Here is a 13,785-nt window from a genome sequence, read left to right on the forward strand (position 1 = left end):
CCATTTCGAGAGTGACAGGGATTACAACCTTAATATTTGAGACAGTGGAAGCAGGGTGGATGTTGTTTTTGTTAGACATGATTGAATGGAGCAAGTGAGAATAGGGGTAGTGCCATGAAGAAGAAGGGTTATGGCAGCAGAAGGGTTTTGTGAAAAGAAGGGTTTTGAAAAAGAAAGAGGGGAAGTTTCGAGAGAAATATTACTGGTCTCTTGATACCATATTGAATATGATTTCCTTTCCCCTTTCTCATTCATTTACCAAACTCTATATAATATACAATGTGTGACTTATAATAGGAAATAACGAATGACAACTAGTTACACGTTAATTACAACATAATTATCGGGATCTCTATTAATGATCATTGCTAGAATGAATAATGAATATAACGAATAACCATGTTTCACATGTAAAACCTCTCAATCGAATCAGACAACTTGTAAATGCCAATACAATATCAGAGCCATAGTTATAGGGAATTAGGTTATTTCTATACCTTTGACCTAGACTATCATTAAGTGCTCATTTCTATTCCTAAGGTAAAAAAACTAAACATACCCCACCATGTAAGCAAAAAAAAAAAAAAATCATGTGTGTATGTGTATGCCAAGTGCTCAATGCATCGAATCCAAAAGACTAACCGTACGCGAATGACCTACAACAACACCAACCAAGAATACTAGGATTCAATTGCGGCGAAGCACGAGCACAGATACTAGTTTACTCTAATAAGGAGGGATGAAAATGTAAAGATTCCATCACAATTTACTCTACCCAAACACCCACAAACAATTTATTCTGTCCAAACACCTTGGTCACAATTTACTATGGAAAATGAATAGGGTCTTGAATTTTTTATGCACCATTTCAGTAATTGTGATTCGCATCAAATGCATTACCTAAACCTTCAAGAGTAGTTTAGAACAAAATCAAGGACACTATACTTTGATGAATATTAAAACCTTATTAATAACCAATAACTTTATGCATATGGTAGTTGTAAAATTGGCTTTGGGAGTTTTTCAAAAAAAAAAAAAAAAATTGGATTTTTCATTTCTAACCTTAAAGTTTCAAGCTTTGGCAAGTTAAGTTTAAAGTTTTAATCTTTGTTTCCCTTTTAACCCTAAAGTTTTAATCTTTGACAATTTGAGTTTAAAGTTTTAATCTTTGGTAATTTAACCCCTTTGATTAATTCGATTTTTCACTTCTAATTTAAAAGTTTCCATCTTATACAATTTAACCCCTTTCATTAACTTGATTTTTCATTTCTAATTCAAAAGTTTCCATCTTTTGCGATTTAACCACTTTGATTTTTTTTACTTATGTGTTGTAATATTGGCTTTGGGGTTTTTCCAAAGAAAAAATGGTTATGCATATGGTTGTTGTAACCTTCGCTTTGGGGTTTTACAAAAAAAAAAAAAAAAAAAAAACAAAAACAAAAACTTGATTTTTTTTACTATTCACCCAAAAGTATTTCATAAATTACTTTTAACCCAAAATTATTTGTTTTTTTACTTTTAACACAAAACTTTTTATCTTTTACAAATCTATCCTCACAACTTTTTTTACTTTCAACTTTGGTCCTTTATAATTTTCATTTTCTACAAATTTTTCGCTTTATACTTCGTTCTAAATTTTGTGACTTAACACATCGCAACGTGCGTCTTTGGTTTAACGTTTTTACGTTTCGTTCTAAATTTTGCGAGTTAACACGACGCAACGTGCGTGTGTGGGTGAACGTTTTTACATCGTCTATTTTTTCCCGTTTGACAGGTTCAACATAACGTGTGCGTCCTAAATCGACTTAGTTATAACTAAAGAATCCCCGCCGCATTGCGGCGGGTCGTAATTCTAGTTAATATAAAAAACTAATAGGTAACAATAGAAAATAAGAAACATACTCTTTTAGAAATTCCATAGCCACGTCCTTGAGGCTGACTTTATACAGATGATTTTTAACCTTAAAGGTTGCATTCTCACGATAGTGTTCCTTCCAACAATCACAATCATTTAATTTAAATAAAGTACAACACAGCGGTCATTGTGAACATTCTTAAAATTCACCCCATATTGTAGAATCTCATGCACAACAAAAACCATATTTATTAATACTAGCCTACTAGGCATGCGATTAAGAAACAAGAGGTGGCAAGATGGGTCTGTGTGATAAGTTGCATAACATGACAAATGGATCTGGCTTGAAAAACTTGAAATGGGCCAGGATAGGTAGGGTTCACCTTGAAACACTATCTTGTCCATTTCTAAAATTGAATGTGTTAATTGTGATTAATTGATTAAAAAATAATATTATTTAATGATTATCTTTAATTTTATTTTTTAACAAAAAATAAATGTGTTAATTGTGACTAGTTGATTAAAAAATAATATTTTTCAATGATTGATTTTACTTTTATTTTTGAACAACATTTAATGATTTTCTAATTATTTGATAAAAACTATTAAGGGGGATGCATTCATTAAAAATAAGATATGGCAATTCAATCCGGCCGAGATAAAACACAATCCAAATCAACCAGTTAAGGGGTAAAGAGGCCCACCTCTAAGATAACAATAAATCAGTTGGAACTTGGAAGTAAAAAATAATAATTACCTTCATCATATTCCATGAGGAATTACTACTTGGAGAAGAATCAAGAACTGCCTTGTACGTCGGGTTTGACACGGCGGTTGCAGCCAATACTCTCACCGGTTCACCACCAGCAAACAAATTTTTTGTCAGTGCCCCATACTCAAATTGAATAATTGAGTTCCTACAAACATTTCGGACAGTTCCATCATAGCAAATAACCATTGAGTTTTTGAAAAGAATACCATGCTCAACAATTATATGAACGATTTCTTGGTAAAGATCCAGCCCATTGAACATACAAGCTCAAGACAAGCCCAAATTCCTCAAACGGGTACTTTTTGGAAAATGGATAATTTCCAACAAAATGAGAAGACAGATTATTCGATTTGATGAAAATCGAGATTAATTGATTTTATACAATGTTGTTTGTATTGTATAAAATCAATTAATCTCGATATCAGTGATGTGTCCCCGGCTTGACCGGCTGGTGTGCGTGGCTCCCAAAGCAATAGGTCATGGGTTCGACTCTTGCTTTAAGCAAGTTAACTGGTTTAGTTTTTAACCTGGTTTTGTTAATTAATTTATATCTTTTTAAATCAAATAATTTGTCTTCTCATTTATCTTGTCACCTTAAAAAGTATCCTAACCAAACTAATTATGAATGATAGTATGTTATTTGGTGTAGATATGGGCTTGTGTTCTTAAGCCAGAAAATCATAAAATCACAAACTCACTCCACTGAGTGAGCTTTTTTTATGTAAGGCTGTGGGGTATGGGGCTTGGGTTGGGGCGTGCAGGGCCGGTTTTGGGCCCGGCAAAACCGTGCCGGCGCCCGAGGCCCAAAATTTCAAAGGGCCCGAAAAGTCTTTATAAGCTTGTATATATTTATTAAATTATATATTTAGTATATTCATCCATTTAATATACAAAAAAATATTGGTGGTGTAGTGGCAAACACCATCTCAAAATAATGCAGAGGTCTCAAGTTCGAATCTTTGCTCTATCACTAGGTTTTTATTTTTGTAATTCATTCACCCTTAACCATAATTTTGGGCCCAATTCTTTTCGTCGCCCGGGGCCTAAATTTTTTCAAGAGTTTTCGGGGACGGCTCTGGGGGCGTGGCCCCTTAGGGCTTGGGTTTCAAGCCGGGCATGGGGCGGGGGAGCAAGGTGACATGGCGGTTTGTGAATGGCCAAAAGAAAAGAGCCGTTGGGCTAGCCGTTGGCCAATGGCTATAATAAAAGAAATTAATTTTTTTCTTTCATTTTTTCACTATAAAACTTACATTTTTCTTCCATTTTTTAGCACATTCACAAGATGAATTGATCGTTCAAGTATAAGGTCATCAACATTCTAAATTGATGTCTCCTTTCAACATCATCAACGGTCATATTTTTCAAAATTTTCTCCATTTGTCTAACAGTGAATATTCCATTACAGCTAAAAAATTTGGTTCTTAAATTGTTCAAATATGAAGGTTCCATGTTTTGATCGGAACGCTCTTGATAGATATCCCCTTAATCTTTCATCTTTCATGCCAGTTATCTTGGCCACATCTTTCATACAAAAAAAAATGTCTTCTATTCAGATGGAAACCCCTCTTATTATAATCGAAATATTTACATAATGGCAAAATGTTCCAAAAGATTCTCTTCCCTTTGTCACTCTAGAAAGACTATAAAAACTGGATCCTATCGTCAAATCTACTTTGTTATTAAGTTTAGATCGGCTATGTTTTTCAAATTTTCCATAACCTTGATCGGTTGCTCTTTTTGTTTTACCTTGCGAGTTGACAAATCAAGTTCTTTTTTCTTTTTAACCGGAAAATTCTGAAGCAGATTTTTCAATAGATACCATTTGTCGGAAGCAGGGGCGGACTTAGAAGGTTATTAGGGGTAGCACGGGCTACCCCTCAACCCCGTCTCCGTAGTGTAAAAATACATCTTAACTCCGTTTTCGTAGTGTAAAAATACCCCTCAACTTAGTCTCCGTTATACAAAAATACCCCTGGTCTAAAAAATAAAAAATGGGATACCCCTAAATTTTTGGTCTAGTTCCGCCACTGGTCAGAAGCACTTTTCCCTCAACTAGCCACCTTCAAAGATCAATAAAAAAGTAGGTAAATAATTAATATATATATATTGTTCAAAACATCAATATGCTACAGTAACGGCCCTATTAAACTTTATTTTTGCTCTAATAATAATCTGCAAAAATTCCAAAAGAATCTCATGCATACCTCCTCTATAAACTGTTCTTCTCTCTCTTAATAGCTAGACAATGCATCTACATGAACCTGCTCACTCAAACAATAAAAAGTTCTTATATCATTGATAGGCATGTTATTATGTTTGATTAAAGCCATATTTGGATCTCCCCATCTGACCAATTCAATTGAAATTGAATAGGAATTGGATATTGGAGTGACACTATCTTGGTGATCTCCATTGTTCCAGGAAAGTCACATTATATACATAGTTACAAATACGGTTGGAAATGGTTTAAATTTTGGCGGGATTAACCGTCATGGTGGTTAACTATCGCCATCAACAGTCGTTGCTTTAAACCATCGTATTGTTTAAATTTTGGCGGGATTAACCGTCATGGTGTTTAATCACATATTTATATGAGATGATCCTTTAACAATCTTTGGTAATCATATGTTTATATTAGATGATCCTTTAACAATCTATGGTTGCTTTAATGTATGAAAATGATTTGCCACAACAAGAAATTAGAACTTAAGAAATTAAAAGTTATTAATAAACTGTTGTAAGAATTAAGAAAGGTGCACTGTACTTGTTAGGGTGTACGGGGCGTTCTCGGGGAGTGGTTTCGGTGTTGGGTTTCCCCGATCGGGAACACCGCCGCCATCACTGCGGGGTCCCGAATCGGGGTGTGAATTGGGTGTGGGTTCACCGCGTGAAGATGGCACAACTTTCGAGGGAGACCGTTGACAAACTTTCGAAACCATCTTTCGAAGATGGCACAACTTTCGAAACCAACTCCCCTAATAGGGGAGTGCCGCCATCAAAAAGGGGTATTAGGGGAGTGTTAGAGGGGAGTTGACGTGGCTTATTCTGGTTGGTTACGTGTAAGAGGGGGGACTCACCTATTAGGTGAGCACCCCTTACACCCTTAGTGCTTTTCTTGATTATACAAAAAATAGGTAATTCATGGTCTTAAGTTGGATTATGACCAGAGAGCAATATTGGTCAACAAGAGTCAGTCGTCTTTGTCGACGTTGCTTCTCATTTCTTTAGTATATATATTAACCTGAGTAGAAACTTCTTGGAACCCACACATACGTTTGATAAAAAATATTTTATTGATCAAGACAAAAGAAGCATATATACTTAGAAAAAACGCCCTTTCACATTATCCGTAACGAGAAAAAAACCCGAAAATTGAATGCATCCTAAGGAAAAAAACCAAACCGAAAATCGAATAAGTGGAATATTTTTCAATTATTCGATTAGGTTCCTAGCTAACCATATCTGAATTGCTTATTCGGTTTGGTTATCAGCTCTATAAATCTTTCTAAATAAACGCATAATAGCCGGTTTAATTAGATAATTGAACGGACTAAGTCAGTTTAATCAGTAGAATTCGGTTCTATTATACACATTTTTAATTCGGTTTGGTTCGATTTTAGGTTAGGCTCAAGAAAAGTCCAAAATCAAATAAACTTTTACCGATATATAGCCTACTTTAACTGTTATAGTGACTCATCTTCCTACTTTGAAACTGTTATAGTGATTTTGGCAATCGATGTGTGTGTATGTCCACACACAATTATATAACAGATCGAGGTCCCCTTCAAAGAAATTTTTTGGAAAACCTATTGATATTCCCCACTTGCACCAAAGGAAGAAAAATAATAAAATGTAAACGTCAATGAAATATAACATTATGTATACCTAATCACACTGACAGTATACAAATTTGAGTAAATTGTTTTGTATTAATAATTAAATCCATACCTAATCACACTAACATTATAAAAAAGTGATTAATTTGTTTGTATTAAGCCATACGTGATATAATATAACTTTTTTAAAAGACAAAAAGAAGCATGCGTATATTTAAAAAAATGCATTTCATAGACGTGTATGTATTCGACTAACACGATCTAAAAAAAATTACATCGAGTTAACAATTAAAACAAAACACTACTTTATTTTTGCTAAAAAAAAACTAAAACGATGGAAAGACTAATTTTAAACTAGGGGCAAAATTGTAATTTTTCAGGACAGATGAGCGTGTGCCAAGTAGCCGCCTGACACGAATAAAAATTAAACCGAGTCAACCAATTAAAACAAAACAATATCATAGTTTTGTCAAAAAAAAAAAAAAAAAACCTAAAACGATGACATGACTACAATTATACACTAGAGGCAAAGTCGTAATTTGACAGAAAAAAAAAAACAAAAAACGATGGCAAAACTACAAATTTGAACCGAGTGCAAAAGCGTAATTTGGCTAGGAGATAAAAAAAAACAAAAAAACAATGGAAACTATAACTTTAAACGGGACAAAATCATAATTTGACTGCACCAGTGGGTGAGTGTTAGGCAATCTGAGACTATTCCCGTCCATATGATTTGTAGTACATATAATATAATATAAAACTAGGATTTTGACCCGCCGCGCGTTGCAGCGGCGTCAAAAGTTGTAGTAACTCGAAATTATAAGCTATATTCAACACGACTCATTTTTGAAAATCCTTAAGTGCATCTTTAAACTTCCCCATTGACAGATACGCAGCACCACGCCGAGAATAACCCTAAACCCAGCAAAAAAAATTCAAACTTTTACAACTCATAAACTTTCTACTTAAAATCAAGAAACATAAACAAACCATCAAACCTTTGAATACTTAGGGTCAATGTCAATAGCCCTAGAAGCATCCTGAATAGCACTACCATATTCCTCCAATTTAGTATGAGAAAAAGCCCGATTCGCCCAATACACAGCATTTTGACCATTTAATTCTATCGCTTTTGTATACAAATCAATCGCTTGTGAAAACTTATTAGCTGACAAAACCTAACACAGAGTACACATCAAACATCATATAAATATATAATACAGTAAAAAAATGGATCAACTGAAGCTAATAGAACTTATGGGTTACCTTTAAAAGCTTCATTAACTGCTTGTTTGATTTGTTCGGCCAATAAAACGTCAGATTTTTCAGCAGCCATAGTGGGCATAATAAATAGGACTGATAAAAAATTTGGTTTTGTGTTGGAATTAGATGAAAAAGTGTGCAGATTGCATGCCAATTGTTCCTTTTTCTCACTGTCAACACCTTCATGTGGATTGTAGCTACGGAGATTGATGATTGTTGTTGTAGAGTTTTGCCCTATCCGTCATGGCTGCAACACCGGTTGCATCTCACATACCATCCGGGTTGCCCCGCCAAGATACGGGCCGGATCTAACCCTAAGCCCGATTATGATGTTCGGAAAATAATCCATACAGAAATAAGCATCATCGCCATCTCCAATCATAACTTTCACGACATATACATTTAGTAAACTCGGAAACATAGTGTGTTCTAGAGAGAGAGAGAGAGAGAGAAAGAGGTAGGAAGTACCCTTTCATTCAAAACTTTTCAAAGGACGAAAACTGTAATTTACTCTTTTATATTTTATTTTCTTTTTCTGTTGAAGGGTTGTTGATTTTCAGCAAGAAGTGGGAAAGAACTCACCAGCTCAACATGATGTTGTGGCAAGAGAGGGCCAACTACCCTTTAAAAACTCCTCTTCTATGTTTTAACTTGCTAGTAATTTGCTCAATTCCATTCACAACCTAACAAAAGATTTCAAACAAAGTCCTGCAGAAATGCAGTAACTGGAGTGCACATTCTTTTGAGTTTTGATAATTTAAATGAGCATTGAAACATAATTAAATCTAACTTGTGTGTTCTGTATTCACCTGCTCTTCTCTGATTGGTCGAAATCAGGTTGTCTTCTATAAAGATGTCCTGTATGGGTCAAAATTTCGGTAGTTGAGTTCTCATAACTTTCTCTACTGGGTCAAGTTCTACTGTCTTTATTTTCTAAGTACTTGTTCATCAATCAATGTTTTGTTAATCAAATATAGTAATCTATAGGCAGGCTTTACAGTAAAGCCAATTTACTTGTGGAAATAGATTAGTTTACTGAATGCATTGATATATGTAAGAATGATAATACCTGTTACTCGAATCCTTTTCTTCCTCTGAATGTTCTCCAGCCAATTTCGTTCCCTTTTGACCCACAACCAAGTAATTTGCCTGCAAGTCCAAAGAATTGAATGGTGCCAAATATTGTCGTAATTGCATGCAAAATAACTTTTCATTCAATAAGGAATCACCTTTTTATCACTTAACAATTTGAATGACTCCACAACGTTACTCAATTCCACAATTAGTATTAATTTAGGGCCCAGACGTGTTAAGCATTAATATCCATTTATGCAGATGGTTCAGCGATTCAATCTGGGCATTCTTCATATAATATGTTTCTTAGTTAATTCAATGGTCAATGCAAACAAATAAAATTAGGGCTTCAAAATCACTTCAAGTCAACAAAAATCAGAAACCATATTTAGCTGCAGATTTTAGCAACCCTTGAAAACCAACAACTTTCTCTAATATGACAAAATTTATCACAACAAACCACGCACGACAGGTTTTCGACGAAATTCCCAACAAAAAAAAAGCCGATAAAATCGACAATGATGTACCATCTTGTTTCACCTAAAGATAATCAGAAGCCCTCAAATTGACAAACAGGTCCCAATCCCCACCTTCCTTCAATAAAATCGCCACCACATGAAGCGTGTACTTCACCATCGTTGGTCCTCTGTAGGTCACCGAATTAGAGCTAATCACCATCAACGAATATAGATGTCTGTCAATTTCAGAGAAAGGAAGAGGAAAGTGGTGCATTTGGGAAAGGGAGAAATGAAATAGAGATACGACCATGTAGCGTGGGAAAGGGAGAATACATGTAAAGACCGGAAAAAAGAAGGGATCATGGAAGTAAAATGCACCGACCTTTTACTTTAAGATTATACCAGTCTAAATCTGCCCAAAACCAGTTTGCATCTTGCTTGTCTCGGGCATGCGCTTAGGCTCCAGGTCTTTTTTGCACCAGTTTGCGCCTTGAGTGCGCTTTGGTCTTTTAACTGCTATGGCTGGATATATCTTGGTAAGGAGGTTTTAGCTACTATATGTTAAGCTTGAAACTTCAGTTTCTTTTTATGTTTTATTTATGGTGATTATTTGGTATCCCCTGTGAAAATCAGTTATCTTTAGAAGTTGGTTGCTGTAGGCATGTTATTTAAAGCTTTGAGTTGAAACTGAGCTAGAAATACTTGACTGAATTATAACCTTGAATGGATACTTTTATTGTTCCACGTCAACTATAACATAACTCCTCTTTCATGTAGATAACAAACTTACTCATATCAAAGCTATTGGTATGGTTTGGGAGTGGGATGAGAGCAAATCTTTTTTCTATAACAATTAAGTAATCCATATAACATAACATGTTGCTAAGAGAGTCAAAGTAACAAACATACAAAATGATTATAATATAATAACGCTAGCATAAACTTTTTATGATGAGTAAACTATAGTAATAACATATAATATGGTAAATAACCCTTTTAAACTTTCTGTGATGGTATTGAACTTGGGTTTTGTCATAGAAATGTAAGGCTGATGCCATTTTTAGTTGTAGTGATTATGAAAAATGTTGAATAACTTATCCTTTGAACGGTGGCATAGTGCTTTAGTGAATTTTCAGAAGAAGAGTAATGTATATTCTTGTGTGAGTATACAAAACACATTGATACATTTAGCCTACAGATAAATAGTAGTAATTCCATTCACCTCTTGCCAAGTGTCGCTCTATGTGAAGCTTGCTTTTGAATGTTAAACCACCCATAGTGGGGTGGTTTGGGCGTTTTTCGTCCAAAACGCCCCAAAAACGCCGCATCACCTGCCCCCGGGGCGTTTTTTTTTTTTTTTTTTTTTTTGTATTTTTTGGCTTGGGCATGACGATGAAAATGCCAGGATGAAGATTTATTGACCAATCAAACCGTTGGGACGTTATAATATTTGTTTTAATTTTCCAAAAAAATAAATAATTATAAACAATTGGGTAATTATGGCAAGGGCATTATAAAACTACACCCATTTTAACTTCAAGCCCCATAATGACCTTTGTTGTCTAGGCTTGACGATCATGCTCAAGGGAGGGGCTTGAAATTAAAACAAACTCGGCATATAACCATTGTTACTTAGCTCAGATTTATTAGAAGAGGGAAACGGTCGAGACAGGGAAGAAGGAGAGGAATTTGGAGAAAAAAAGGCTAAAATGCCCTCAAGCCAGATAATTTTCGGTTAAAATTAAACATTCATTCTTTCTAAGACCCAAAAGTATGGTGACTAAGCAAAAATTTGAGACAATATGTGTAATTTCTAAACACAACTAACAAAAAATGCAATTTTGTCTCATAACAATCTCCATCAATGTAATTAATAATGTATGGAAACTCTTAGAAGAAATTAACAATTGTAATTAATAAAAGTTAGAATTGGTCATATGCTAAAAGTCGTTACGAAATTAAGATTATATTCTTTTTTTTACACAAAGCTCCTGCTTCACTATAAAAGTTGTTACGAAATTAAGTTCACATAGCCTAAAGTTACAACTTGAGATGCGAGTTCGGACAAACGAAAGGGATCATTTGTATAATCAACAATAATAATAAGCATCTTGAACAGTTGAACCAAACTGTTACACAACACTTTTAAAAACGTTAACCAATACCAAATTATAAACAAATATAACCAAGAGTTGATATCTTATTATTTCTCATAATCAAATGAAAAGCAAATATTTAGAGTTTTGACACGGGAACTAATTAACAAACAATGCCTTCAACTATGATATCATACTTGTGTCACTGTCTTTTCTTGCTGATAATAAGGGGTTGAGGCACTTTGTTTCACACGGCAATGCAAAGCTAAATCAATAGCAGCTATGAATGTGTAGCCTATATACTAATTGAATTTTGTAGAGGATACTATGTAAGAAATCATCATTTTTTAGACTTTTCTTACTTATGGTCATGTGTTGGTGTAATTCAGATACTTCTTTACGAAGATATAGTTTTACCTCTATATGAAATAAGTTTGGCTACCTAAAAGAGCCCAGACTGAATTAATCTTACATTTTCCTTGATTTAAGCTCAAAATTGCATTATGAAGGATTATGAAGGCTCCTTGAGATCATGGCTAAAGTTTTAGAGTTGAACTTGAGCTTCCATTGGCTGATTACAACTATAAAACGCTAGCCACCTATATGAAGGGTATGGGTGTATTTTTTTCTTCATTTCTCTCCGACTAAGGAAGTAAAACACAAAAAAAAAGTGAATACGGTGCTGTTAGACACCTAACCTTACACGTTAACCAATCAAAACTACGTTGTTTTGATTAAAAATAATCTATTCCAAATACAATCACTTCCATATAAAGATTTGGAAAGATCCATCTCTTCATTCAATTATAAACTGACATAAGAGCAGCACATATGAAATCCGACAACTGAAAACACACATCAATTTGCAAATAAGAAGCAGTGAAAAAAACCCCAAAAACTAACCTGAATCTTGTATTTTGTAACTCAGACTGTTGTAATTAAGCAAAGAGCTGGAAAAAAACCCCTTGAGATCAGAGAGCAAGACACTTCAGGACACAAACAACCTGTTGCAACCAATACCCACACAGACATATGAACGGTAATTAACCCCTTCACAGTTTAAATGAAGAAAATATAAGTAACAATGATGATGTAATATAGTAATTAAGCACGCAATATCGAAAACAATCTTTGAGACATTTAAACAAACACTTGGCGTGAACTAAGGAACCCATAAGCAAGAAACGAAATTTAAAACCATGGAGCATGAAATCAAAAACCTAAAGTGCAATCAAGCATAAACCTAAAACCCAGCTTCAATACAAAACTTAGAAGACTGAGTAAAGCATAAGAAAAGTTTATAGAGCATAAAACAAAGGGGAACCAAGCATTTTTGGCTGAATAATAACAATTTTTGTTAAGAAACATTAGGGTTCAAGGCTTGTATAATGATTAATTGATGATATCTAATGATTAATTGATGATATCTTCCATTTTTATGGATGCAGGAGTACACTAAACTGGTCTTTGCAAAGCATGAATATAGAAGATGAAAGAGAAGAAAAGTAGTTTCATACTAACCTAAACAGCAAGCCATTGAGAGATATTGATAGCAGCAATTGTTGCAAGATGGCGAGAGCAAGCAAGCAAGATCGAGATAGTGAGAGCAGAATGAGATGAAAGATCTGGAAGAAAACCCTAGCCACACACTTAAAGCGTACGACTACTCTCTTAAAGGGGCATTATAGTCTTTTGGCCGGTGCACCGACCTTTCTCTTTAAGAATAAGGGAGATGTGTGGCACTATTCTTTTGTAGTATATATAAATAGCAAAAGCAAAAATCAGGACAATTTTCGCAATCGGAGATAGAGTGATTGGTGCGATCCAAGGATAAACTTCTATTAGTTTCACATTTTTACTTCTGGTTTTCTAGAATGGTTATATCTGATTATTAAAGTTTCATTCAACGACTTAGCGACAACATCCAAAAGTCCATTTAATCATTTGATTGAATAAATACCTTTTTTTTTTTTTTTTACGACAGAGCGATTTCATTAAAAAGAGCCAAAGCAAGAAGCTTCAGGCATGTACAGTACAACAGCAAATAAAAGAAAACAGTACAAATAAGGGCAAAAAAACCTTTCAACAGTGAAAACAAAATTGCAGCGAAGTTGTTACCAGGCCCCTTTAAACTCGCACCAATTTTTCAGTCGATCTTCAAGTTTTTTGACCTCGAATTGATCCAAAGGAAAGACAAAGCCTTTATCTCGCCCATTATCTTCTGTACTTGTTTGTGCTTGTTGTTAAAAATCCGATCGTTCCGTGTCCGCCATAATAACCAGCATACTGTTGCAATGATTGTGTATAGAGCCTTCTTTTTCTTGTTCGATTGCTGCTGCTGTTGTTGTGCAAATTCCAGCAGCTCTACCACGCTCAGTAAGTACCTGGGCAGGGGTATTTTTGTCCATAGCGAGGTTACCACCCATACTTG

At 34.6% G+C, this 13,785-nt stretch overlaps 1 protein-coding gene across 13 annotated transcripts; it reads right to left on the reverse strand.

The window, feature by feature from the left end:
• Positions 1-4,281: 4,281 nt before the first annotated feature.
• LOC110891427 (serine/threonine-protein phosphatase 5-like) lies at positions 4,282-13,178 on the reverse strand. Of its 13 annotated transcripts, none has more exons than XR_004873348.1 (8): positions 12,876-13,175; positions 12,258-12,358; positions 8,796-8,875; positions 7,730-8,584; positions 7,462-7,641; positions 5,392-6,871; positions 4,832-4,888; positions 4,429-4,687 (listed from the first exon to the last, which is right to left on the reverse strand). XR_004873348.1 is itself a non-coding variant. In XM_022139117.2 (5 exons), the coding sequence occupies exons 3-5, from the start codon at positions 7,910-7,912 to the stop codon at positions 7,304-7,306; spliced, it is 438 nt and encodes a 145-aa protein (XP_021994809.1). In that variant the 5' UTR covers positions 7,913-8,584; positions 8,796-8,875; positions 12,258-12,377; the 3' UTR covers positions 7,085-7,303. The 13 variants fall into 13 exon arrangements, 1 of the variants encoding a protein (XP_021994809.1); XR_004873350.1 differs by lacking the exons at positions 4,429-4,687; positions 4,832-4,888; positions 5,392-6,871 and adding an exon at positions 7,085-7,378 and having other exon boundaries at positions 7,730-8,110; positions 8,309-8,434; positions 8,536-8,584; positions 12,876-13,113; XR_004873351.1 differs by lacking the exons at positions 4,429-4,687; positions 4,832-4,888; positions 5,392-6,871 and adding an exon at positions 7,085-7,378 and having other exon boundaries at positions 7,730-8,040; positions 8,309-8,409; positions 8,536-8,584; positions 12,876-13,092.
• Positions 13,179-13,785: the final 607 nt, after the last annotated feature.

This window comes from Helianthus annuus, chromosome 11, assembly GCF_002127325.2.
Source record: "Helianthus annuus cultivar XRQ/B chromosome 11, HanXRQr2.0-SUNRISE, whole genome shotgun sequence".
In the NCBI taxonomy this organism is placed as follows: domain Eukaryota; kingdom Viridiplantae; phylum Streptophyta; class Magnoliopsida; order Asterales; family Asteraceae; genus Helianthus; species Helianthus annuus.

Coding starts and splice junctions, on each gene's coding strand:
- LOC110891427 (XM_022139117.2), bottom strand. CDS start 7,912: ATGAAGGTGTTGACAGTGAGAAAAAGGAACAATTGGCATGCAATCTGC. Junction 7,642..7,729: donor AGTTAATGAAGCTTTTAAAG/GTAACCCATAAG, acceptor ACTCTGTGTTAG/GTTTTGTCAGCTAATAAGTT. Junction 7,379..7,461: donor TTGACCCTAAGTATTCAAAG/GTTTGATGGTTT, acceptor TGCTGGGTTTAG/GGTTATTCTCGGCGTGGTGC.